The sequence below is a fragment of the Trachemys scripta genome, chromosome 11 (genome assembly GCF_013100865.1).
Source record: "Trachemys scripta elegans isolate TJP31775 chromosome 11, CAS_Tse_1.0, whole genome shotgun sequence".
Taxonomy (NCBI): Eukaryota; Metazoa; Chordata; order Testudines; family Emydidae; genus Trachemys; species Trachemys scripta.
Genome location: NC_048308.1, coordinates 42338700 through 42366101, shown reverse-complemented (window position 1 = coordinate 42366101; position 27402 = coordinate 42338700). Strand labels below are relative to the sequence as shown.

Sequence of the window (27402 nt, the reverse complement as noted above, 5' to 3'; positions counted from 1 at the left end):
CCAAACTTTCATTGTAAATGGACTGATATATGAATTAATGTTTCTTCATAGATACTCCTGGACCTGTGGCCGAGTTCAGTGTTTCAGATGTCACAAAAATGTCATGTCAGCTTTCATGGGTACCTCCTGAGAATGATGGTGGTAGTCCAGTAACTCACTACATCCTGGAGAAACGTGAAGCTGACAGAAAGACCTGGTCAACAGTCATTGCAGATGTAAAGAAAACTAGTTTCAAAGTAGCTAATCTTGTACCTGGAAATGAATACTTCTTTAGAGTAACTGCTGTCAATGAATATGGTCCAGGTGTTCCAACAGAAGCACCAAAACCAATCTTGGCATCAGATCCACTAAGTAAGTATTTCTTAATGTCGATCTTTTATTCTTGCATCTTTATTTGCTTTAATCTCCAGTAAGCTTCTGATTTTTCATGAATGTGGACATGTCTCAATTCTGTAAGGCTGCTAACCACTCAGTGACAGTGGAATAAATATTCCTATGCAGATATGTTTGCTTAATAAAAATTAAAACCCTGAATACTTATCGTAACTCTATATTAATTTAATCACTCTGGTAGTTTCTAATGTGACAGGTTTTCCAAATCAAAAGAATTTCTCTGTTAAATAAAGTCCTTTTTGAATTAATGTAGAAAGCAGTCAGAATTCTTAGTAATTCTACCAAAGCATGCCCAGTTAAAGTGGTTATGTTTTAATATATCTGCTTTGTTTTTTCTTAAGGTGAACCTGATCCACCAAGAAAACTTGAAGTTACTGAAATTACAAAGAACAGTGCAACTTTAGGCTGGTTGCCACCACTGCGTGATGGAGGCTCTAAAATTGATGGATATATTATTAGCTACAAAGAAGAACAACAACCTGAGGATCGCTGGACACAATATTCTGTTGTCAAAGATCTAAACATTGTTGTAGTCGGCCTGAAAGAAGGAAAGAAATACCAATTTAGAGTGGCAGCTAGAAATGCTGTAGGAGTAAGTTTGCCAAGAGAAACTGAAGGAATATTTGAAATTAAAGAACAACTCAGTAAGTAACTAATTATTACTATATATACTGTTTAAAATCTATTTTAATAATGAAATGAACAAGGTTTTTGGTTGATGGAGTCCTAGGAAGTCAATTTTTAAATTATCTCTTCTGCACTTCTGTAGAAGATCATCCTTTAAGTCACCAGACTCCTGCATCCCAGGAAGTCTAACCTGTTTTTAAGAACAAGTTACACAAACATCTGTCGGGGTGGACTAGGTATACGTAGTCCTGCCTCAGCATGGAGGGATAGACTAGATGTTCTCTTGAGGTCCCTTCCAGCTCTAGATTTCTATGATTTTAAGATGGCATCAGGAAAGCAGCATACTCAACCCCCTGGCAGAGAGTGTGTGTCATGTCTCTTCACAGTGACCCTTCTTGATGATTCAGTGCCATCCAGTTACCCTTGGCTAAAAGGATGATAATGGTTTTTAAGTGCTGCTAATGTCCTAGACACTGTTCAAATATATGAGAAGACAATCTGAACACAGAAACATTCACTTACAATTTAAATCAGAATATAAAGATAGTGTTTACAGTGACAGCTATGGAGCATCTGGTTTCAGGGGTGTTTACATAATTCAAACCTGCGGTTCAAACTATTAAAACATCCCCACTGAATTGAGGCTAAGGATACTACCTAGAAAATCCTCAGGGGTCCAGCAGAGATGCAAAGGACACTTTCATGACAAAATAAAATAATTTCTCACAGGAGTTACAAATATTTGTGTTTGTTTGATTGTTTGTCTTTTTTAGTGCCACCTAAGATCCTGATGCCAGATCATGTTAATATTAAAGCTGGGCAGAAACTCAGAATTGAAGCATATGTCTATGGGAAACCTCAGCCAATCTGTAAATGGATGAAAGGAGAACAAGATGTATTTACATCCAGTCGTCTGGCTGTGCATAAAGCAGAAAACTCTTCTGTTCTCATCATTAAGGATGTGACTAGGAAAGACAGTGATTACTACACTCTTACGGCAGAAAACAGCTCGGGTATTGCCACTCAGAGAATCAGAGTGGTAGTCATGGGTAACTTTCCTTTTTAACCTAACTTTCTACACAGCTAGATTTAAGATATTTCATGCTCTACTATTTTCTTAAATTTTTTCCCTTACATCTTTATGCAGATGCCCCAGGTCCACCACAGCCTCCATTTGACATTTCTGATATAGATGCTGATGCTTGCACACTTGCATGGCATATGCCTCTCGAAGATGGTGGCAGTAACATTACAAACTATGTGGTTGAAAAGTGTGATGTAAGCCGAGGAGACTGGATAACAGCTGTAGCTTCTGTCACAAAGACAAGCTGCAGAGTTGGAAAACTCACCCCTGGACAAGAGTATATGTTCCGTGTTCGTGCTGAAAATCGTTTTGGCATTTCTGAGCCACTCACATCTGACAAAATGGTTGCAAGGTTCCCATTTGGTATGTCAGTTTTAAATGATGGCATTTCTCTGACTTTAATTCTTCTAACAGTAGAAGAACAGATAATGTAATCCGATTTGTTTTTCCACAGATGTTCCAAGTGAACCCAAAAATGCACGTGTTACCAAGGTCAACAAGGACTGTATTTTTGTGGCTTGGGACAAACCAGACAGTGATGGAGGCAGTCCGATTACTGGTTACCTCATAGAGCGTAAAGAAAGAAATAGTTTGCTGTGGGTGAAGGCAAATGATACACTTGTGCGTTCTACAGAGTATCCTTGTGCTGGTCTAATTGAAGGTCTCGAGTATACTTTCAGAATTTATGCCCTGAACAAAGCTGGAGCAAGCAAACCTAGCAAGCCAACTGATTTTGTTACGGCAAGATCCCCAGTTGGTAAGCAAAACATTTAAATGATTTGTAACATGTCATTAACATTTATGGTCAATTTATGTTATTTAATTTTACTTACTAGTAGTAGTAATACATTTACTTAATATTTAATAGTTGCAACTTTATAATCATCACTTTTCCCATTTCTTTAGATGTTATATATGTAATATGAATACACTGTATCTATATATTGTGCGATCTAGCATTTTTGTGGTTTTTTTAGAGAGATGCGCTATGAATACCATCCACCACTGTAAAAGATTTTTCTGGAATGTACAAATGTTTTGATGAGGGTAAACTTATGATGGTCTTGTTTGTTTTTAGATCCTCCTGGTAAACCTGAAGTTATTGATGTCACTAAGAGTACTGTGTCACTTGTATGGACAAGACCAAAGCATGATGGTGGAAGCAAAATTATTGGCTACTTTGTTGAAGCTTGCAAACTGCCTGGTGATAAGTGGATACGATGCAATTCTACTCCACATCAAATTCCTCAAGAAGAATACACTGCTACTGGTTTGGAAGAAAATGCTCAATATCAATTTAGAGCAATTGCCAAGACAGCAATTAACATTAGCTGGCCTTCTGAACCTTCTGACCCAGTGACCATTCAGGCAGAAAATGGTAAGGAATGTATACTTGAGAAGTATTTGCAAACTCTGATAATGTTCAATCATGCTTTTGTACCTGGTATTTATCTGATATGTTTAATTCTTTTAGGTTGGTTAGCTCTCTTCTTTTTGTTTCTTTTCAGTTCCTCCCAGAATAGAGCTAGATGTATCTATGAAATCACTGCTTACAGTAAAAGCTGGAACTAATGTTTGTCTTGAAGCTAATGTGTATGGCAAACCTATGCCAATAATTACTTGGAAGAAAGAAGGAGAGGTTTTAAAACCAGCTGAAGGCATTAAGATCACCACTAAGAGAAACCTGTCCACTGTGGAGTTGTTCAGCGTTAACAGGAAGCAGACCGGAGACTATACTATTACTGCTGAAAATGCAAGTGGTTCCAGATCAGCAACCATTAAGCTTAAAGTACTTGGTAGGTTAAAGATAATTTATTAGTCCATATTTATGACTTGGATAATATAGCAAAAGTTAGAAATATAACTATTGATCATTAATTTTTCCAGATAAGCCTGGTCCTCCTGCCTCAGTTAAAATCACCAATATGTGTGCAGATCGTGCAATGCTTTCTTGGGAGCCTCCTCTTGAAGATGGAGGTTCAGAAATTACTAACTATATTGTTGACAAGCGTGAAACAAGCAGACCAAATTGGGCCCAAGTCACTGCCAATGTACCAATTACGAGCTGCAGTGTAGAAAAACTGATAGAAGGACATGAATATCAGTTCCGCATTTGTGCTGAAAACAAATACGGTGTGGGAGATCCCATCTTCACTGAGCCAACAGTTGCTAAAAATCCATACGGTAAGCTTGTTGCTCAGCATGGTTTTGTGATTAATTATTTTTATGCACATTTAAGAATATGAAAATAATTTTCAATAAATCTTTACAGATGTACCGGGGCCTTGCGATCCACCTGTAATTAGTAATATAACAAAGGATTTTATGACTGTTAGTTGGAAGCCACCAGCTGATGATGGTGGGTCCCCTGTGACTGGATATATACTTGAAAAACGTGAAACTAAGACTGTTAACTGGACAAAGGTAAACAGGAAGCCTGTCATAGAAAGAACCGTAAAGGCCACAGGACTCCAAGAAGGAACGGAGTATGAGTACAGAGTGACAGCATTGAATAAGGCTGGACCAGGCAAACCTAGTGGCCCATCTAAGGCAGCATATGCTCGTGATCCTCAGTGTAAGTTAAAAGCATTTATTTTTATTTTCTTCTGAAATGTCCAAATGCTTTTGCTCAGTATTATTATTTAATATATTCTATGTAACTTCCTATTGTTTTCATTCTCAGATCCTCCTGGCCCTCCGGCCTTCCCAAAAGTGGTTGACACAACCCGTAATTCTATAAGCCTGTCTTGGAGTAAACCAGCATATGATGGCGGAAGCCCCATTATTGGTTATCTAGTTGAAGTAAAAAGAGCTGACACAGATAACTGGGTCAGATGCAATCTGCCAAAAAACCTACAGGATACCCATTACGTGGTAACTGGACTGTCAGAAAATACAGAATATCAGTTCCGTATTTATGCTGTCAATAAGATCGGATACAGTGACCCAAGTGATGTACCTGACAAACACCTTGCCAAAGACATTTTAAGTAAGTATTCTGGAAAACAAATGAACTTGCTACTTTCAGTGAAGATTTATGAGGTAGATTTAGAAGCTTAAAGGAGGGGCTTGTCACAGCTTGTAGCAGGAGAACACAGGAGGGCCTGGTAGCTGGGAGCATGAGAGAGCTTGTTTTACAGAGCGTGGGAGAACTGGCAACTGAAAAGGAATGAGATTGGAGTCATTTTTAGGGCAGGTAGTGCCTGATCTTCCTGTCTCCCCACCAGTAATTCTCCCACCTTCTTGGGTCTTCAAGATTTTTCCCTTTTTCCCCCAGCCATCATTCAGACTATCCAGATCTCTCTTCTGTTCTTCAGGCCTTCAGTCTCTCTACTACCTTTCAAGGAATTTGAAACCCAGCTGCCTATACTAAGACCTTGTGGTTTTCTGGGGCATCCTGCCTGATTTAATTGTATGGGGCTCTTGTCCCCAGTTGACATTCAGGCTACTTCATCATACACAACTAAATGGAGCAAAAGTGTAGCACCACCCAATAATAGTTACATTTGTGCAGGGTAAAAAAGTACAGGACAGGCAGATGAGTTACAAGTTCCTTTTAAGATAAGGAGGAAGAGGGACTCATTCATATGATGGGTGGTGGGGGGGAAAAGAGATGTAGTTGATGAGAGGAGGAGGAAGCACTGCAGAAGCCTATCAATTATCTTGAAACTTGGTCAAAACCACAGTTTAAATAACACCAGCTGAGACACAGGAACAGGCCTTCCTATCCAGTACAATGCCAGTAAACTGGGACTTCTGCTCACAGCAATTTTAGTGCTACATTTAAATACTGAATTTATAATATATACATCTTTTATTACCAATACAGTTCCACCTGAGGGAGATCTCGATGCAGAACTGAGGAAAGTACTTGTATTACGTGCTGGAGTCACAATGAGGATTTATGTGCCAGTAAGAGGACGTCCACCTCCAAAGATTAGTTGGTCTAAAGTGAATGCCAACATAAGAGACAGGAAAGGGCTAGATATCAAGTCAACTGATTTTGACACTTTCCTACGCTGTGAAAATGTAAACAAATATGATGCTGGAAAATATGTCTTGACTCTGGAGAACAGCAGTGGTAAAAAATCATACACGATGGTTGTGAAAGTACTTGGTAAGTGCCAGAATTATTACTGATCTTAAGTATTAGTTATTTTTTAAATTAATGTAATACCAGTTAATATTTTCTGTATTTTGATTATTAAATCAATTATTTATTTGCATTCGTATAGATACTCCTGGACCTCCTATTAATCTGATTGTAAAAGAAGCATCTAAGGATTCTGCCTTTATTTCCTGGGAGCCTCCTCTAATTGATGGTGGCAGTCCAGTCACAAACTATATTGTAGAAAAACGAGATGCAGAGAGAAAATCATGGTCCACAGTTTCAACAGAATGCCCAAAGACAAGTTTCAGGATAACTAATTTAGAGGAAGGGAAATCATACTTTTTCAGGGTGCTCGCTGAAAATGAATACGGTATTGGTGACCCCTGTGAAACTCGGGATGCTATTAAAGCTTCTGGTGAGAAAACTGAATATTGTTTTCCTATTTTACTTTTAAAATGAGCTTGTTTTTAATTTGTAATTGAGACTTACCAATGTTTTTATTCCTTTTAGAAACACCCGGCCCAGTTGTCGACCTAAAAGCTTTGGCTGTAACAAAGTCATCCTGCAATTTAGCCTGGAAAAAGCCTATCAGTGATGGTGGAAGCCGTATCATTGCATATACTGTTGAGATTATGACTGCTGATGATTCATGGCAAGAAGTTATGAGGTCAAAGAACCTCCAGTTTTCAACTAAAGACTTGACGGAAGGGAAGGAGTATACTTTCAGAGTAAGAGCACAGAATGATGCTGGATATGGAACTCCAAGTGAGATTACAGTTGTGGCAAGAGATGATGTTGGTAAGTATTTCTCCAAACTCATTAATACTCTCTTTCATTTATCCAAATTATATGTTGCTTTATACATAGTGTCCATCATGCATGGATACATATCAGCTTAGTTTAGAACTGAATTAACATTTTAAAACAAAGGTTTTTATGCTCAAATGAATAATTGATACCCTTTTACTTTGCAGTGGCACCCGATCTTGATTTAAGAGCTCTACCTGATTTGTGCTATTTAGCCAAAGAAGGTAGTAGTTTCCATCTTAAAATCCCAATTAAAGGAAAACCTGCCCCAACTGTGACATGGAAGAAAGGTGAAGACCAGGTACTCACTGAGACTGGAAGAGTTGCCTTTGAGTCTACAGCAGTTAACACCACTCTTTTGGTACGTGACTGCCAGAAAAATGATGCTGGAAAATACACAATCACTCTGAAGAATAGTGCTGGCAGTAAGGAAGGCACTATTTCCGTAAAAGTTGTTGGCAAACCTGGCATCCCAACAGGACCTGTGAAATTTGAAGAAGTCACAGCTGATGCTATAACCTTAAAATGGGGACCTCCGAAAGACGATGGTGGTTCAGAAATCACTAATTATATAATAGAGAAGAGAGATAATATAAACAATAAATGGGTGACATGTGCTTCTGCTGTCCAGAAAACTACATTTAGAGTTTCAAGACTTCATGAGGGAAATGAATATACTTTCAGGATCAGTGCTGAAAATAAATATGGAGTAGGAGAAGGCCTTAAATCTGACCCTGTGGTTGCAAGACATCCATTTGGTAATCATAAATTCTAATCTTTTTTATTAAAAATGATGTAATCTTGGTATTTCCTTTTAATGCTAATTTATTTTTAACATATTTTCTAGATGTGCCAGATGCTCCTCCACCACCCAAAATTGTTGATGTTAGGCATGATTCTGCATCTCTAACTTGGACTGACCCAAAGAAAACTGGTGGCTCACCAATCACAGGTATTTGCCTTAAAACCTTCTCATCATTTTTCCCTCTATCTCTCCTTTCTTCTTATTGAAAAGTAAAATAAAACTATTATTTTTTTGTTTTAATGTATCCTTTATTTATGTATCTTTAGAATTATACTTCTTTTTCATTCTTTTAATATATATGCTGTTTTTAAATAATAAAAACATTAAAATTCAGTCAAAGTTAGAAAAAAAGAGGAATTGTGACATTATAGCTGTTTCACACACATATGGCCAAATCTTGTAAGGAAGGGACAATGGGTACACCTATATTTGCATGCATAAATTAGCATTTGCTTTCACAAATCATGTAACTGCATATATTTGTAATTTACATTTATATCTATTCCTTAATCTATCTTTAAATATTCTTGCAACAGTAGCTGATACAGATACAGCAGTAGTATGCTGGGCACTTAACTGTGCAAATGAAAATTTTTATAATATCAACTGCTATTTTACATTTTACTATTCATCTTTGTAGGTTATCACCTTGAATTTAAAGAAAGAAATAGCCTTCTGTGGAAGAGAGCTAACAAGACTCCATTAAGGATGAAAGACTTCAGAGTAACAGGGTTAACTGAAGGTCTGGAATATGAATTCAGAGTGATGGCAATCAACCTGGCAGGAGTAGGTAAACCAAGCCTGCCATCTGAACCAATCGTGGCACTTGATCCCATTGGTAAGTCATCAGAAGAAAAAAGAGAAAATTCTGTGGGTTGAAAAATATTGGCATTTGTTTTACTATTGTTTTATTTTAATTTTTTTAAAGATCCTCCTGGGAAACCTGAAGTTATCAATATAACTAGGAACTCAGTAACTCTCATTTGGACAGAACCGAAGTATGATGGTGGACATAAGTTAATTGGCTACATAGTTGAAAAACGTGACTTGCCTTCAAAATCTTGGACTAAAGCTAATCATGTGAATGTTCCAGACTGTGCATTTACTGTAACTGACCTTGTTGAAGGTGGGAAGTATGAGTTCAGAATTAGAGCAAAGAACACTGCTGGTGCTATTAGTCCTCCATCAGAACCTACAGGAACCATAATATGCAAGGATGAGTATGGTGCGTAGACGGTATCAAAAATATAGGGGAGTCAGTTGTTTTGTTAAATTATTGTTTAAAACACACTCTCTTGCTCTCATTTCTGACAAACATGTGCTTTTCTTTTACAGAGGCACCAACTATTGTTATTGATCCTACATTGAAAGAAGGCTTGACCGTTAAAGCAGGAGATACCATTACAATGTCTGCTATTAGCATCCGTGGCAAACCACTTCCAACTTCAGCATGGTCCAAAGCAGGAAAAGACTTTAAGCTTTCAGATATTGTACACATTGAAACAACTCCAACTTCCTCCACACTTAATGTCAAATATGCTGCCAGGAAAGATTCTGGTGAATACACAATCACTGCAAGCAATCCTTTTGGAACTAAACAGGAGCATGTGCATGTGAAAGTTTTAGATGTACCTGGACCCCCTGGGCCTATTGAGGTCAGCAATGTCTCAGCAGAAAAAGCTACTCTTACATGGTCACCTCCTGCAGAAGATGGTGGATCACCCATCAAGTCTTATGTACTTGAAAAGAGAGAAACTAGCCGACTCCTGTGGACTTTAATTGCTGAAAATATTGAAACTTGCAGGCATGTTGTTAGCAAGCTCATTCAAGGAAATGAATACATCTTCCGTGTCTCAGCTGTGAACCAGTATGGCAAGGGTGAACCAGTACAGTCAGAACCAGTTAAAATGGTGGATAGATTTGGTAAGTAGAAAAGGTTAACACTTTAACAAAGTGTTCATTATATTATTTAAAGGCTCATGTATGTTTCAAAAACTCTGTCTTTTTTTCCTATTAGGTCCCCCAGGTCCTCCTGGAAAACCAGAAGTAACAAATGTGACTAAAAATAGTGCAACTGTTACCTGGAAAAGGCCAATTGATGACGGTGGTAGTGAGATCACAGGCTACTATGTGGAAAGGAAAGAAAAGAAAGGTTTGAGATGGGTCAGAGTAATGAAGAAACCAGTTTCAGACCTTAGATGCAAAGTGACTGGACTCCTAGAAGGAAATGAATATGAATTCCGCGTCAGTGCAGAAAATAGAGCAGGAGTTGGACCACCAAGTGATGCTTCAAACCCAGTACTAATTAAAGATGCTGCATGTTAGTATCATGTCTTTACTGCAGAGTTCACCATAGAGTATTAATATTTTGGTTGCCTATAAAAACTCAGATCTAATGTAATGTGGGGATTTTGTCTTTTTTTCACTACTGCAGATCCACCAGGTCCACCTTCAAACCCACGCGTGATTGATACTACAAAGACCAGTGCTTCTTTAACATGGGGCAAGCCTCATTATGATGGTGGACTTGACATCATTGGCTACATAGTAGAGCATCAAAAGGAAGGGGAAGAAGAATGGGTAAAAGACACAACAGGAACTGCTTTAAGAATCACTGAATTTGTTGTTGCTAATCTCCAGCCAGGAGCCAAATACAATTTTAGAATCATTGCCATCAATGCTGTGGGTGCTGGCGAACCAGCACAGATTCCAAGTGTTGAAATCAAAGATCGGGAAATGATTCCTGATTTTGAATTAGATGCTGAGCTGAGAAGAACACTTGTTGTTAGAGCTGGGCTGAGTATTCGGATATTTGTGCCAATTAAAGGCCGCCCAACTCCTGAAGTTACATGGACGAAAGATGATATCCCACTTAAAGCACGTGCCAACATTGAAAATACAGACTCTTTTACTCTTCTAATTATGACAGAGTGTAATAGATACGATGCTGGAAAATACATAATGACCCTTGAAAATGCTGCTGGTAAGAAAACTGGCTTCGTAAATGTAAAAGTCTTGGATACACCAGGACCACCAATAAATCTTAAGCCTAGGGAAATAACTAAAGACAGCATCATCCTGCACTGGGATATGCCTCTATTAGATGGTGGCTCGCGTATAACAAATTATATTGTTGAAAAACGTGAGGCAACACGAAAGGCATATTCAACAATCACCACCAACTGCCAGAAATGTTCCCTTAGGATTCCTAATTTGGTTGAAGGATGTGAATATTACTTCAGAGTGCTGGCTGAAAATGAGTTTGGTATTGGTGAACCAGCTGAAACTACAGAACCTGTAAGAGCCTCTGAAGCACCATCACCACCTGAGAGCCTCAATATTATGGATATAACAAAGAGCACAGTTAGCCTTGCTTGGCCAAAGCCAGAACACGATGGTGGCAGCAAGATCACTGGTTATATAATTGAAGCACAGAAAAAAGGTTCCACTCAATGGACACACATCACAACTGTGAAAACATTAGACTGTGTAGTGAAGAATCTAACTGAAAATGAGGAATATACTTTCCAGGTTATGGCAGTTAATAGTGCTGGAAGAAGTGATCCAAGAGAGAGCAGACCAGTTGTTGTTAAAGAGCAGATGATGCTTCCAGAATTTGACCTCCGTGGAATCTACCAGAAATCGGTCATTGCCAGAGCTGGTGACAACATCAAAATTGAGATCCCTGTGCTTGGTCGTCCAAGACCAACTGTGATATGGAAAAAAGAAGACCAGCTGCTTAAACAGACACACAGGGTAAACTTTGAAAACACTGCAACCGCGACCATACTAACCATCAATGAATGCACAAGAAATGATAGTGGCCGATATCCCCTATCAGCTAAAAATATTGTTGGAGAAGTTAGCAATGTGATTACTGTCCTGGTTCATGATATTCCTGGCCCTCCTACGGGACCCATCAAATTTGATGAAGTTTCATCTGACTTTGTAATTTTCTCATGGGAACCTCCTCAGAATGATGGAGGAGTACCAATAAGTAATTATGTTGTAGAAATGCGTCAGACTGACAGTACCACATGGACTGAGTTAGCAACCACTGTTATACGTACCATGTTTAAAGCTACTCATCTTACTACTGGAGTTGAGTATCAGTTCCGTGTTAAAGCTCAAAACAGATATGGAACAGGTCCAGCCATTTCTTCAGAATCTGTATTTGCCAACTATCCATTTAAGGTTCCTGGGCCTCCAGGTACTCCTCAGGTGATTGCAGTCACAAAAGAGTCAATGACCATTAGCTGGAATGAGCCTGTTACTGATGGTGGAAGTCCAATTTTGGGATATCATGTTGAAAGAAAAGAACGAAATAGCATTCTTTGGCAGACTGTAAGTAAAGCATTGGTGGTAGGCAATCTCTTTAAATCAAGTGGACTTACTGATGGCATTGCATATGAATTCCGTGTTATAGCAGAAAATATGGCTGGCAAAAGTAAACCAAGCAAACCATCTGATCCAGTGTTTGCTCTGGACCCTATAGATCCTCCTGGTAAACCAATACCTCTCAACATTACAAGACATGCAGTAACACTTAAGTGGACTAAACCAGAATATAACGGAGGTTTTAAGATAACTGGTTACACTGTTGAAAAAAGAGACCTTCCTAATGGTCGTTGGCTAAAAGCTAACTTTAGCAATATACTAGAGACAGATTTCACTGTAAGTGGTCTGACAGAAGATGCTGCTTATGAATTCCGTGTGATTGCCAGAAATGCTGCTGGTGCAGTTAGCCAGCCATCTGAGCCATCAGATGCAATAACATGCAGAGATGACATTGAAGCACCAAGGATAATGGTGGATGCCAAATACAAGGACACTTTAGTACTGAAAGCAGGTGAAGTTTTCAGACTTGAGGCTGATGTTGCAGGTCGACCTCCACCAACCCTGACATGGACAAAAGATGAAAAAGAGCTAGAAGACACAGGAAAATTAGAAATAAAAAAGGCAGATTTCTCTACTGTTGTGATCAACAAAGATTCTGCCAGAAGAGATGGTGGTGCATATACGCTTACTGCTTCTAATCCTGGTGGCTTTGCAAAGCATATCTTCAATGTTAAAGTTCTTGATAGACCTGGTCCACCCGAAGGGCCTTTGGCTGTGTCTGAGGTTACAAGTGAAAAATGCGTACTGTCATGGTTACCACCGCTGGATGACGGAGGAGCAAAGATTGACCACTATGTAGTTGAAAAACGAGAAACTAGCAGACTAGCATGGACAAACGTGGCCTCAGAAGTTCCAGTAACTAAACAGAAGGTCACTAACCTATTAAAAGGCAATGAATATGTGTTCCGTGTTATGGCTGTTAACAAATATGGGGTTGGCGAGGTCCTGGAATCAGAGCCTATTCTTGCAGTAAATCCATATGTGCCACCTGATCCGCCCAAAACACCGGAAGTTACAGCAATTACAAAAGATTCTATGATTGTCTGTTGGGGACGTCCTGATTCTGATGGTGGAAGCCCAATAACCAATTACATTGTAGAACGCCGTGATAGAGCTGGACTACGCTGGGTGAAATGTAACAAACGGGTTGTTACGGACTTACGTTATAAAGTATCTGGACTGACAGAAGGTCATGAGTATGAATACAGAATAATGGCTGAAAATGCTGCTGGAATTAGTGAACCAAGTCCAACCAGTCAATTTTATAAAGCCTGTGATACTGTGTTTAAGCCTGGTCCACCAGGTAATCCTCGTGTCTTGGACACTAGCAAGTCCTCAATTACAATAGCTTGGAATAAACCAATTTACGATGGTGGCTCAGAAATCACAGGTTATATGGTTGAGATAGCACTACCTGAAGAAGATGAATGGAAAATTGTAACTCCATCAGCAGGCCTGAAGGCTACTTCTTTTACCATCACAGATCTCAAGGAAAACCAGGAGTATAAGATCCGAATATATGCCATGAACTCTGAAGGCATTGGAGAACCTGCCCTTGTTCCTGGATCACCAAAGGCTGAAGAAAGAATGCTACCTCCAGAGATTGAACTGGATGCAGAACTACGTAAAGTTGTCAATATCAGAGCCTGCTGTACTTTAAGACTCTTTGTCCCAATCAAAGGAAGACCAGCACCTGAAGTGAAATGGACAAGAGAACATGGAGAGTCTTTAGATAAAGCTACTATTGAATCAACAAGCTCTTATACTCTACTTACTGTTGGAAATGTAAATAGATTTGACAGTGGCAAGTATATATTGACAATAGAAAATAGTTCAGGCAGTAAATCAGCATTTGTAAATGTCAGGGTTCTTGATACACCTGGAGCACCACAAGATTTGAAAATAAAAGAAGTCACAAAATCATCTGTTACACTCACATGGGAGCCTCCTCTCATAGATGGAGGTTCAAAAATAAAAAATTATATTGTTGAAAAGCGTGAGTCAACAAGAAAAGCTTATTCAACTGTTATTGCCAACTGCCACAAGACCAGCTGGAAAGTAGACAACCTGCAGGAAGGTTGCAATTATTATTTCAGAGTCCTAGCTGAAAATGAGTATGGAATAGGCCTTCCAGTTGAAACTCCAGAATCAGTGAAAGTGTCAGAAAGACCACTGCCCCCAGGAAAGATAACTTTGTTGGATGTGACAAGAAATAGTGTATCCTTGTCATGGGAAAAACCTGAACATGATGGAGGTAGCAGAATTCTGGGTTATATTGTAGAAATGCAAAGCAAAGGCAGTGAAAAGTGGGCAACTTGTGCTACGGTAAAAGTTACTGAAGCTACTATAACTGGACTGATACAAGGGGAGGAATATTCCTTCCGTGTTTCAGCTCAGAATGAAAAAGGTATCAGCGATCCTCGACAACTGGGCATACCTGTTGTTGCAAAAGATCTTGTGATTCCACCAGCTTTCAAATTGTTGTTCACCACTTTCAGTGTCCTAGCAGGAGAGGACTTAAAGGTTGATGTCCCATTTGTTGGTCGACCCAAACCAGCTGTATTATGGCATAAAGACCAGGTGCCATTGAAACAGACTACTAGAGTAAATGCAGAAAGTTCAGAAAACAGCACATTGCTAACAATAAAAGAAGCCTGCAAAGATGATGTTGGACCATATTTAGTCAAACTTACAAATTCTGCAGGTGAAGCTACTGAAACTCTTAATATTGTTGTCCTTGATAAACCAGGGCCTCCAACTGGGCCAGTAAAGATAGATGAAGTAACAGCAGATAGTATCACCATTTCCTGGGAACCACCAAAATATGATGGTGGCAGCTCTATCAACAATTATATTGTAGAAAAACGGGACACTTCTACTACTGTCTGGCACATTGTGTCAGCTACTGTTGCAAGAACAACAATAAAAGCATGTAGATTAAAGACTGGAAGTGAGTATCAGTTCAGAATTGCAGCTGAGAACAGATATGGAAAGAGTACATATCTCACATCAGAGTCTGTTGTAGCCCAATATCCATTCAAAGTTCCTGGTCCACCTGGAACACCTTTTGTATCGGCTCGCTCAAAAGATAGCATGGTGGTACAGTGGCATGAACCAGTTAATGATGGAGGTAGCAAGATCATTGGGTACCATTTGGAACGCAAAGAAAGAAATAGCATCCTCTGGGTTAAACTAAACAAAACATCTATTCCTGACACTAAATTTAAGACAACTGGCCTTGAAGAGGGACTCGAATATGAGTTCAGAGTTTATGCAGAAAATATAGTGGGTATTGGAAAGGCAAGTAAAGTATCTGAATGTTATACAGCACATGACCCATGTGATCCTCCAGGTCGTCCAGAACCTATAATTGTCACAAGGAACTCAGTAACCCTTCAGTGGAAGAAACCTGAATACGATGGTGGAAGCAAAATCACAGGCTACGTTGTTGAAAAGAAGGAGTTACCAGATGGTCGCTGGATGAAAGCAAGCTTTACAAATGTCATTGAGACTCAGTTTGCAGTAACTGGCCTAGTGGAAAATCAGAGGTATGAGTTCCGTGTCATAGCAAGAAATGCTGCAGGTGTTTTCAGTGAACCATCTGAAAGCTCAGGGGCAATCACAGTCAAAGATGAAGTAGAGCCACCTCGTATAAGTATGGATCCAAAATATAAAGAAACAATTATAGTAAATGCTGGTGAGTCATTCAAGATTGATGCTGATGTTTATGGCAAACCATTACCTTCCATTCACTGGCTAAAAGGTGATCACGAATTAGCAAACACAGCTCATTTGGAAATAAAAAGCACAGATTTTGCAACAAGTCTCAGTGTTAAAGAAGCCATTCGTGTTGATAGTGGTCATTATGTACTTCTGGCAAAGAATGTTGCAGGTGAAAAAACAGCTTCTGTGCATGTCAAAGTTCTTGATAGACCTGGGCCACCTGAAGGGCCTGTTGATATAACAGGAGTTACTGCTGAAAAATGTGTGTTGGCTTGGAAACCCCCACTACAGGATGGTGGTAGTAATATTTCACACTACATTGTAGAAAGAAGAGAAACTAGCCGCTTAGTTTGGACTGTAGTGGACTCCAATGTGCAAACCCTTAGTTGCAAAGTTACAAAACTTTTGGAAGGAAATGAATATGTCTTCCGTATCATGGCTGTAAACAAATATGGTGTTGGTGAACCTCTTGAATCTGAACCAGTAATTGCAAAGAACCCATTTGTTGTGCCACTTCCACCAAATGCCCCAGAAGTCTCAGCCATTACCAAAGATTCAATGATTGTTGTATGGGAAAGACCAGCCTCAGATGGCGGTAGTGAAATTCTGGGCTATGTTCTTGAAAAACGAGATAAAGAAGGCATTCGCTGGACAAGATGCAACAAGCGTTTGGTTAGTGAACTGAGATACAGGGTGACTGGACTTATAGAAAACCATGACTATGAGTACAGAGTCTCAGCTGAAAATGCTGCTGGTCTTAGTGAACCAAGCCTACCTTCCACTTACTATAAGGCTTGTGATCCTATTTACAAGCCAGGTCCACCTAATAATCCCAAAGCAATAGATGTGACAAGATCTTCAGTTTTCCTTTCATGGGGCAAACCAATCTATGATGGTGGCAGTGAAATCCAGGGATACATTGTTGAAAAATGTGACGTAAGTGTTGGTGACTGGACAATTTGTACCCCACCAACTGGAATCAAGAAAACAAATATGGAAGTAGAAAATTTATTAGAAAAACATGAATATAAATTCCGTATCTGTGCTGTTAATAAAGCTGGAGTTGGAGAGCATGCTGATGTTCCTGGTACTGTTATTGTTGAAGAAAAATTGGAAGCTCCGGACCTTGATCTTGACCTAGACTTAAGGAAAATTGTAAATGTAAGGGCAGGTGGTTCCTTAAGATTATTTGTTCCTATTAGAGGGCGTCCAACCCCTGAAGTAAAATGGGGTAAAATGGATGGTGAGATCAGAGAGGCAGCTATTATTGACATTACTAGCAGCTTCACTTCCCTTGTTCTTGACAATGTTAACAGATTTGATACTGGAAAATACACTCTTACTTTAGAAAACAGTAGTGGAATAAAGTCTGCCTTTGTTAGTGTAAGGGTACTGGACACCCCAAGTCCACCTGTTAACCTAAAAATTAAGGAGATCACCAAAGACTCTGTTTCACTTTCATGGGAACCTCCTTTACTGGATGGTGGAGCTAAAATAAAAAATTATATTGTTGAAAAGCGTGAAGCAACAAGAAAGGCCTATGCAGCTGTTGCAACAAATTGCCACAAGACCTCATGGAAAGTAGACCAACTTCAGGAGGGCAGCAATTACTACTTCAGAGTCACTGCTGAGAATGAATTTGGAATTGGCCTTCCTGCAGAAACCATTGACCCAATTAAGGTTTCTGAAGTTCCTCAACCTCCAGGGAAAATAACAGTGGATGATGTCACAAGAAATAGTGTATCGCTAAGCTGGTCAAAGCCGGAACATGATGGTGGTAGCAAAATCTTACAATATATTGTTGAGATGCAAGTTAAGGGCAGTGACAAATGGTCAGAATGTGCATGTGTAAAAGCACTTGAAGCACTGATTACTAACCTAACTCAAGGAGAAGAATATCTATTTAGAGTAATAGCTGTAAATGAAAAAGGCAAGAGTGATCCACGATCTCTGGCAGTTCCAGTGGTCGCCAAAGACCTTGTTATTGAACCAGATGTAAGACCTGCATTCCACAGTTACAGTATCCAGGTGGGACAAGATCTAAAAGTAGAAATACCAATTTCTGGTCGACCTAAGCCAACTGTTACTTGGACAAAAGATGGCCAACCGTTAAAGCAGACAACAAGAGTTAATGTTAATGATTTGCCTAATCTCACTGTACTGAATATTAAAGAAACACACAAAGTGGACAGTGGCATGTATGGAATCACAGTTGCTAATGTTATTGGACAAAAGTCTGCATGTGTTGAAATTATAACACTAGACAAGCCTGATCCTCCAAGAGGGCCTGTAAAGTTTGATGATATTAGTGCTGAAAGCATTACAGTATCATGGAATCCTCCATTGTATACAGGTGGCTGCCAAATCACCAACTACATTGTTCATAAGAGAGATACAACAACCACTGTATGGGAAACTGTTTCAGCTGCTGTTGCAAGAACTACCCTAAAGGTGACTAAACTGAAAACTGGCTCAGAATATCAGTTTAGAATATTTGCTGAAAACAGATATGGACAGAGTTTTGCCTTGGAATCTGAACCAGTTGTAGCTCAGTACCCCTATAAAGAACCAGGTCCTCCTGGCACACCATTTGTGACAACAGTAACAAAAGACTCTATGGTTGTACAGTGGCATGAACCAATTAATGATGGTGGAAGTAAAGTTTTGGGTTACCATCTTGAGAGAAAGGAAAGAAACAGCATTTTATGGACAAAAATAAACAAGACCATTATTCAAGACACGCATTATAAAACAACTAACCTTGAAGAAAGCATTGAATATGAATTTAGGGTTTCTGCAGAAAATATTGTTGGTGTAGGAAAAGCAAGCAAAGTTTCAGAGTGCTATGTAGCCCGAGACCCCTGTGATCCTCCAGGATGCCCAGAAGCTATAATTGTTAAAAGAAGCTCAATTACTCTACAGTGGACCAAACCAGAATATGATGGAGGTAGCAAGATTACTGGTTATATTGTAGAAAAACGTGACTTGCCTGATGGTCGCTGGATGAAAGCTAGCTTCACCAATATCATTGAAACTCAGTTCACCGTAACAGGGCTTACTGAAGATCAAAGATATGAATTTAGAGTCATAGCAAAGAATGCTGCAGGTGCAATAAGCAAACCCTCTGATAGTACAGGACCAATAACAGCGAAAGATGAAGTTGAGCTTCCAAGAATCTCAATGGATCCAAAATACAAAGATACAATTGTTGTAAATGCTGGAGAAATGTTCAAACTTGAGGCTGATGTCCATGGAAAGCCACTACCTACCATTAAGTGGTTCAAAGGAGATAAGGAACTTGAAGAAACTGCTAGATGTGAGATAAAGAACACTGATTTCAAAGCATTAGTTATTGTAAAAGACGCCATTAGAGTTGATGGTGGCCAGTACATTTTACAAGCCTCTAACATTGCAGGAACAAAGTCAGTACCTGTAAATGTAAAAGTATTGGACAGACCAGGTCCACCAGAAGGCCCAATTCAGGTTACTGGAATTACTTCTGAAAAATGTTCATTGTCATGGAATCCACCACTACATGACGGTGGTAGTGACATTTCTCACTACATTGTTGAGAAGAGAGAAACTAGCCGCCTTGCTTGGACTATTGTTGCTTCAGATGTTGTAGCCACAATGCTGAAAGTAACAAAACTTTTGGAAGGTAATGAGTATATTTTCCGTATAATGGCAGTTAACAAATATGGTGTTGGTGAGCCTCTGGAGTCTGTTCCAGTACTTATGAAAAATCCATTTGTGGTTCCTGGTCCACCAAAGGCACTGGAAATTACCAACATCACAAAGGATTCCATGACTGTCTGCTGGAGCAGGCCAGATAGTGATGGAGGCAGCGAAATTATTGGTTACATTGTAGAAAAGAGAGACAGAGCTGGCATCAGATGGACAAAATGTAATAAACGCAGAATTACAGATTTACGATTAAGAGTCACTGGACTAACAGAAGATCATGAGTATGAATTCAGAGTATCTGCTGAAAATGCTGCTGGAATTGGTGAACCGAGCCAAGCTTCTCCTTATTTTAAAGCTTGTGACCCTGTGTTTAAACCTGGTCCACCCACTAATGCTCATGTTGTAGATACCACCAAAAATTCAATTACACTTGCTTGGGGTAAACCTATTTATGATGGTGGTAGTGAAATCCAAGGATACATTGTGGAGCTCTGTAAAGCAGAGGAAGAAGAATGGACAGTAGCTACTCCACAGACTGGGCTGCGTGTCACTCGATTTGAGATTAGAAAACTTATTGAACATCAGGAATATAAAGTACGAGTGTGTGCCCTCAATAAAGTTGGTGTAGGAGAGGCTGCATCAGTTCCTGGAACTGTTAAACCAGAAGACAAGCTTGAAACTCCTGAACTTGATATTGATTCAGAACTAAGGAAAGGAATATTGGTTAGAGCTGGTGGATCTGCTAGGATTCATATACCATTCAGAGGACGACCAACACCTGAAATCACATGGTCTCGGGAAGAAGGTGAATTTACAGATAAGGTTCAAATTGAAAAAGGCATAAACTACACACAACTATCCATCGATAACTGTGATAGAAATGATACTGGCAAGTACATTCTTAAGTTAGAGAACAGCAGTGGCTCTAAGTCTGCATTTGTTACAGTAAAAGTCCTTGACACACCAGGACCACCACAAAATTTAGTAGTAAAAGATGTTAAGAAAAATTATGCAGTACTATCCTGGGAACTACCCGCTAATGATGGTGGTGCAAAAGTAAAGAATTATGTGATTGACAAACGTGAGTCAACCAGAAAGGCATATGCAAATGTGAGTGCTAAATGTGGCAAAACAAGCTTTAAAGTTGAAAACCTTACAGAAGGAGCAACTTATTATTTCAGAGTTATGGCGGAAAATGAATTTGGAGTTGGTATTCCAGCTGAAACTATAGATGCTGTGAAAGCCTCAGAGCCACCTTTGCCGCCTGGGAAAGTCAGTCTCACTGATGTGACTCACACAAGTGCATCACTTACGTGGGAGAAACCTGAACAGGATGGAGGTAGCAGAATTTTGGGGTACATAGTTGAAATGCAGCCTAAAGGAACAGAAAAATGGAGTGTTGTCACTGAGACCAAAGTGTGCAGTGCAGTTGTATCCGGTTTGAGTTCAAATCAAGAATATCAGTTCCGTGTGATGGCCTACAATGAAAAAGGCAAAAGTGATCCCAGAGCACTTGCAATTCCTGTGATAGCTAAAGATTTGACAATTGAGCCAAGTTTCAAGCTGATGTTTAATACTTACAGTGTCCAGGCTGGAGAAGATCTTAAGATAGAAGTACCATTTATTGGCCGACCCACCCCTAAGATTACTTGGACAAAAGATGAGCAGCCACTTAGACAGACAACCAGGTTAAATGTTCATGACACACCAACATCCACTATCTTACATATTAAAGAAAGCAATAAGGATGACTTTGGCAAATATACAGTAACAGCATCAAACACAGCAGGCACAGCTACAGAGCACCTGAGCATAATTGTACTTGAAAAGCCAGGCCCTCCACAAGGACCTGTCCGCTTTGATGAGGTTAGCGCAAACTTTGTTGTCTTATCATGGGATGCACCAGATTATACTGGAGGCTGCCAGATAACCAACTACATAGTGGAGAAACGTGACACAACCACCACCACCTGGCAGATGGTATCAGCAACAGTTGCAAGAACAACAATCAAAGTGGCAAATCTTAAAACAAATTCTGAATACCAGTTTAGAATTTGTGCTGAAAACAGATATGGAAAGAGCCCTCCACTGGATTCTAAAGCAGTTGTTGTGCAATACCCATATAAGGAACCTGGGGCACCTGGAACGCCATTTGTTACATCAGCTTCCAAGGACCATATGATTGTACAGTGGAATGAACCAGTTAATGATGGAGGAAGCAAGGTTCTTGGCTACCATCTTGAGCGTAAAGATAAAAACAGCATTCTTTGGACAAAGTTGAACAAGGCCCTTATTCCAGACACCAAATATAAAACAGATGGCCTTGAAGAAGGTCTTGAATATGAGTTCAGAGTTTCTGCTGAAAACATTGTTGGCATTGGTAAAGTTAGCAAAGTATCTGAACTGTATGTTGCTCGTGATCCATGTGATCCACCTGGCCGCCCAGATCCCATTGTTATTACAAGAAATTATGTCACAATAAACTGGAAAAAACCCGAGTATGATGGCGGTAGCAAAATAACTGGATATATTGTAGAAAAGAAAGAACTACCTGAAGGTCGTTGGATGAAAGCCAGCTTTACAAATGTACTAGAAACAGAATTTACAGTAACTGGTCTTGCTGAAAACCAAATATATGAATTTAGAGTAATTGCAAGAAATGCAGCTGGTAGCTTGAGTGAACCATCTGAAAGCACAGGGCCAATTACTGCTAGAGATGAAATTGAAGCACCAAGAGCTTCATTGGATCCAAAATACAAAGATGTCATTGTTGTTCATGCTGGAGAAACCTTTGTTCTTGAGGCTGACATCCATGGTAAACCTATTCCTGACATTACATGGTCAAAAGATGGAAAAGAGCTTGAAGAAACAACGGCAAGAATGGAAATTAAATCTACACTTCAGAGAACAGCTCTCACTGTCAAAGACTGTGTAAGAATTGATGGAGGTCACTACTCACTTAAACTCAGCAATGTAGGGGGTACAAAATCTATACCAATCACAGTAAAAGTGCTTGACAGGCCAGGACCTCCAGAGGGTCCTTTGAAGATTACAGGTGTCACTGCAGAAAAATGTTACTTGGCATGGGCCCCGCCTTTACATGATGGTGGTTCTAGTATCTCACATTACATCATTGAGAAGAGAGAGACAAGCAGACTTTCCTGGACAGTAGTGGCATCTGATGTGCAAGCTCTTAACCACAAAGTAACGAAACTCCTTCCAGGCAATGAATATATTTTCCGTGTAATGGCTGTGAACAAATTTGGAATCGGAGAACCACTGGAATCTGAGCCTGTTGTGGCTTGTAATCCATACAAACCTCCAGGTCCTCCTTCAGTGCCAGAAGTTTCAGCAATCACAAAAGATTCTATGATTGTAACGTGGGGTCGTCCAGTAGACAATGGTGGAGCTGAAATTGAAGGTTACATACTTGAAAAGCGAGACAAAGATGGTATTCGATGGACCAAGTGCCATAAGAAAAGGCTAACAGACTTGCGATTCAGAGTAACTGGACTTACAGATGGGCATTTCTATGAATTCAGAGTTTCTGCTGAAAATGCAGCTGGTGTAGGTGAATCTAGCGAGCCATCCATTTTCTATCGTGCGTGTGATGCACTGTATCCACCAGGCCCACCAAGTAATCCAAAGGTGACAGACACTTCCAGATCATCAGTGTCCCTTGCATGGAACAAGCCTATTTATGATGGTGGCGCTCCCATTAAAGGATATGTTGTGGAAGTAAAAGAAGCTACTGCTGATGAATGGATTACTTGCACACCGCCAACAGGACTACAAGGAAAACAGTTCACTGTAACAAAACTTAAAGAAAACAATGAATATAATTTCCGCATCTGTGCCATTAACTCTGAAGGAGTCGGGGAACCTGCAACTATACCTGGTACAGTCATTGCAGCTGACAAAATAGAACCTCCTGAAATTGAACTAGATGCAGACCTCAGAAAAGTAGTCACTGTACGTGCAAGTGGTACATTACGTCTGTTTGTTACCATCAAAGGAAGACCAGAACCTGAAGTCAAATGGGAAAAAGCAGAAGGCACCATTAGCGACCGAGCTCAGATTGAGGTTACCAGTTCATATACAATGCTCGTCATTGATAATGTAAACAGATTTGACAGTGGTAGATACAACTTGACTTTAGAAAATAATAGTGGCAAAAAATCAGCTTTTGTTAATGTCAGAGTACTTGATTCCCCCAGTGCACCAGTTAACTTGACAATCAGAGAAGTTAAGAGAGATTCAGTAGCATTAGCTTGGGAACCACCACTTATTGATGGTGGAGCTAAAATTACAAACTACATCATTGAAAAGCGAGAATCTACTAGAAAGGCATATGCCACTGTTACAAATAACTGCACTAAAAATACCTTCAAAATTGATCAACTACAGGAAGGATGCATTTACTACTTCCGTGTCTTGGCAGCAAATGAATATGGGGTTGGTTTGCCAGCAGAAACAGCTGAACCAGTTAAGGTTTCTGAACCACCGTATCCACCTGGAAAAGTAACTCTTGTAGATGTGACTCGCAACACTGCTACGATTACATGGGAGAAACCAGAGAGTGATGGTGGCAGTAAAATTACTGGTTATATAGTGGAAATGCAAACTAAAGGAAGTGAAAAATGGAGCACTTGTACCCAAGTTAAGACATTAGAAGCAACAATAACAGGCTTAAGTAAGGGAGAGGAATACACTTTCAGAGTGATTGCTGTTAATGAAAAAGGGAAGAGTGATCCAAGACAACTTGGAGTTCCAGTAGTTGCAAAAGATATTGAAATCCAGCCTTCTGCTGAACTTCTTTTCAATACTTTCAGTGTTAAAGCTGGAGATGATCTTAAGATTGATGTGCCGATCAGAGGCAGGCCTCCACCAACAGCTAGCTGGAGGAAAGATGGACAGACCTTAAAAGAGACAACTAGGGTAAATGTTCAAACATCAAAGACTTCAACATTGCTGACCATCAAGGAAGCTTCAAAGGAAGATGTTGGAAATTATGAATTATGTATTTCCAACAGTGCTGGATCTACAACATTTTCTATCACTGTAATTGTTCTTGACAGACCAGGACCTCCATGTGATGTACATATTGACAGTGTTAGCGCAGATAATGTAACTTTATCTTGGAAAGCTCCAGGGTATGATGGTGGTTGCCATATTAGCAATTATATTGTGGAGAAGCGAGAAACTACCACAACTATATGGGATGTAGTGTCTGCAGCAGTTGCAAGAACATCAATTAAAGTAGCGCGTCTAACCACAGGATCTGAATATCACTTCCGTGTGTGTGCAGAAAACCGCTATGGGAGAAGCAGCTATGTTGAGTCTCCCTCCATTGTTGCAGAGTATCCATTTAAGCCACCTGGTCCACCTGGAACTCCTCAAGTAGTACATGCAACTAAAACTTTCATGTCTGTAAGTTGGCAGGAACCAGTCAATGACGGAGGTAGCAAAGTAATTGGATATCATCTTGAAAGGAAAGAAAGAAGCAGCATTCTTTGGACAAAAGTAAACAAAAGCCTCATAAGTGATACTCAAATGAAGGTCACTGGCCTTGAAGAAGGACTAATGTATGAATATCGTGTGTATGCTGAAAATATTGCAGGAATAGGCAAATGCAGTAAGTCATGTGAACCAACTGCTGCAAGAGACCCATGTGATCCTCCTGGTCAGCCAGAAGTTACTAATATTACAAGAACATGTGTCTCATTGTCATGGTCCAAACCAGAATATGATGGTGGAGCTAAGATTACAGGATACATTATTGAGCGCAGAGAGATACCAGATGGCCGTTGGCTAAAGTGCAATTTCACTAACATACAAGAAACTTTCTTTGATGTGACTGGACTTACAGAAGATCAGCGATATGAATTCCATGTTATTGCAAAGAATGCTGCTGGACTCTTTAGTGAGCCATCTGAATCAACTGGACCTGTGACTGTAAAAGATGACGTTGATGCTCCAAGAATCATGATGGATGTCAAATTTAGGGACGTTGTTGTTGTTAAAGCTGGAGAGGTCCTTAAAATCAATGCTGATATCGCAGGAAGACCTTCACCTGTGATTTCATGGACAAAGGATGGCAAAGAGATTGAGGAAAAAGCAAGAGTTGAAATAGTCTCAACAGATCACACTACTGCGATAACTGTTAAGGATTGCATTCGACGGGATTCGGGTCAGTATGTATTAACACTGCAGAATGTTGCAGGAACAAGATCTTTGGCTGTTAACTGCAAAGTACTTGATAGACCCGGCCCACCTGCAGGCCCATTAGAAATAACTGGCCTTACTGCTGAAAAGTGTCACTTGTCATGGGGTCCACCCCAAGAAAATGGAGGTGCAGATATTGATTATTATATTGTAGAAAAACGTGAGACCAGTAGAATTGCATGGACACTTTGTGAAGGAGAGCTTAGAACAACATCCTGTAAAGTGACAAAACTACTTAGAGGAAACGAATACATCTTCAGAGTGATGGGAGTTAACAAATATGGTGTTGGTGAAGCTTTGGAGAGTTATGCAGTCAAGGCCCTAGATCCATTTACAGTTCCAAATCCACCTAAATCTTTAGAGATAACCAGTGTGACAAAGGATTCCATGACCCTGTGTTGGGCAAGGCCCGACAGTGATGGAGGAAATGAGATCGCTGGATACATAATTGAAAGACGTGAGAAAAATAGCCTACGATGGATCCGTGTAAACAAAAAACCAGTTTATGATCTAAGAGTTAAGTCATTAGGTCTTCGAGAAGGATGTGAATATGAATATCGGGTTTATGCAGAAAATGCTGCTGGTCTCAGTCTTCCAAGTGACACTTCACCATTGATTCGGGCAGAAGATCCAGTTTTCATACCATCTCCTCCATCTAAACCTAAGATTCTAGACTCAACAAGATCAAATATAACAATTGGATGGACAAAGCCATTATTTGATGGAGGTGCCCCAGTTACTGGATACACAGTTGAATACAAGAAAACTGATGAAACTGACTGGTCAATAGCTATTCAAAATTTAAGAGGCACAGAGTACACTGTAATTGGGCTAACATCAGGGTCTGAATATGTCTTCAGAGTAAGATCTATCAACAAAGTTGGTGCTAGTGATCCAAGTGATGTCTCAGAACCTCAGGTAGCAAAGGAAAGAGAAGAAGAACCTGCCTTTGATATTGATAGTGAAATGCGAAAGACTTTAATTGTAAAGGCTGGTGAATCTTTTACAATGACCGTACCTTTCAGGGGAAAACCAGTCCCAAATGTAATGTGGAATAAACCAGAGACAGATCTCCGTACACGAGCGTCTATTGATTCTTCAGATTATTGTACCTCACTTACCATTGAGAAAGCAACAAGAAATGATTCTGGAAAATATGCATTAACACTACAAAATGTCCTGAACACAGCTACCTTGACCTTAGTTGTCAAAGTTCTTGATTCCCCTGGACCTCCATCTAATATTGCTGTAAAAGATGTAACAAAAGAATCTGCAGTGTTATCGTGGGATGTTCCTGAGAATGATGGCGGTGCTCCTGTCAAGAACTACTACATTGAAAAACGAGAGGCTAGCAAGAAGGCGTGGGTCACTATAACCAACAATTGCCATCGCCTTTCCTACAAAGTTACCAGCCTTCAAGAAGGTGCTGTTTACTACTTCAGAGTCTCTGGTGAAAATGAATTTGGTATTGGAGTACCCACTGAGACCAAAGAAGGAGTTAAAATAACAGGTTTGTTTCAACAATAAAATACTTAGAGCATAAAT

At 39.8% G+C, this 27402-nt stretch overlaps 1 protein-coding gene across 1 annotated transcript in view; it reads left to right on the top strand.

The window, feature by feature from the left end:
- TTN (titin) overlaps positions 1–27402 on the top strand; it is a 297668-nt gene that overhangs the window by 240182 nt on the left and 30084 nt on the right. Inside the window, exons 232-251 of the mRNA XM_034786056.1 lie at positions 52–351; positions 735–1037; positions 1794–2069; positions 2168–2467; positions 2559–2861; positions 3183–3482; positions 3613–3900; positions 3992–4288; positions 4377–4679; positions 4788–5093; positions 5934–6221; positions 6340–6630; positions 6726–7013; positions 7190–7780; positions 7870–7974; positions 8468–8665; positions 8756–9052; positions 9163–9750; positions 9845–10147; positions 10262–27367. Of these exons, the coding sequence (XP_034641947.1) occupies positions 52–351; positions 735–1037; positions 1794–2069; positions 2168–2467; positions 2559–2861; positions 3183–3482; positions 3613–3900; positions 3992–4288; positions 4377–4679; positions 4788–5093; positions 5934–6221; positions 6340–6630; positions 6726–7013; positions 7190–7780; positions 7870–7974; positions 8468–8665; positions 8756–9052; positions 9163–9750; positions 9845–10147; positions 10262–27367 (23031 nt within the window). The remainder of the gene's footprint in view (positions 1–51; positions 352–734; positions 1038–1793; positions 2070–2167; positions 2468–2558; positions 2862–3182; positions 3483–3612; positions 3901–3991; positions 4289–4376; positions 4680–4787; positions 5094–5933; positions 6222–6339; positions 6631–6725; positions 7014–7189; positions 7781–7869; positions 7975–8467; positions 8666–8755; positions 9053–9162; positions 9751–9844; positions 10148–10261; positions 27368–27402) is intronic.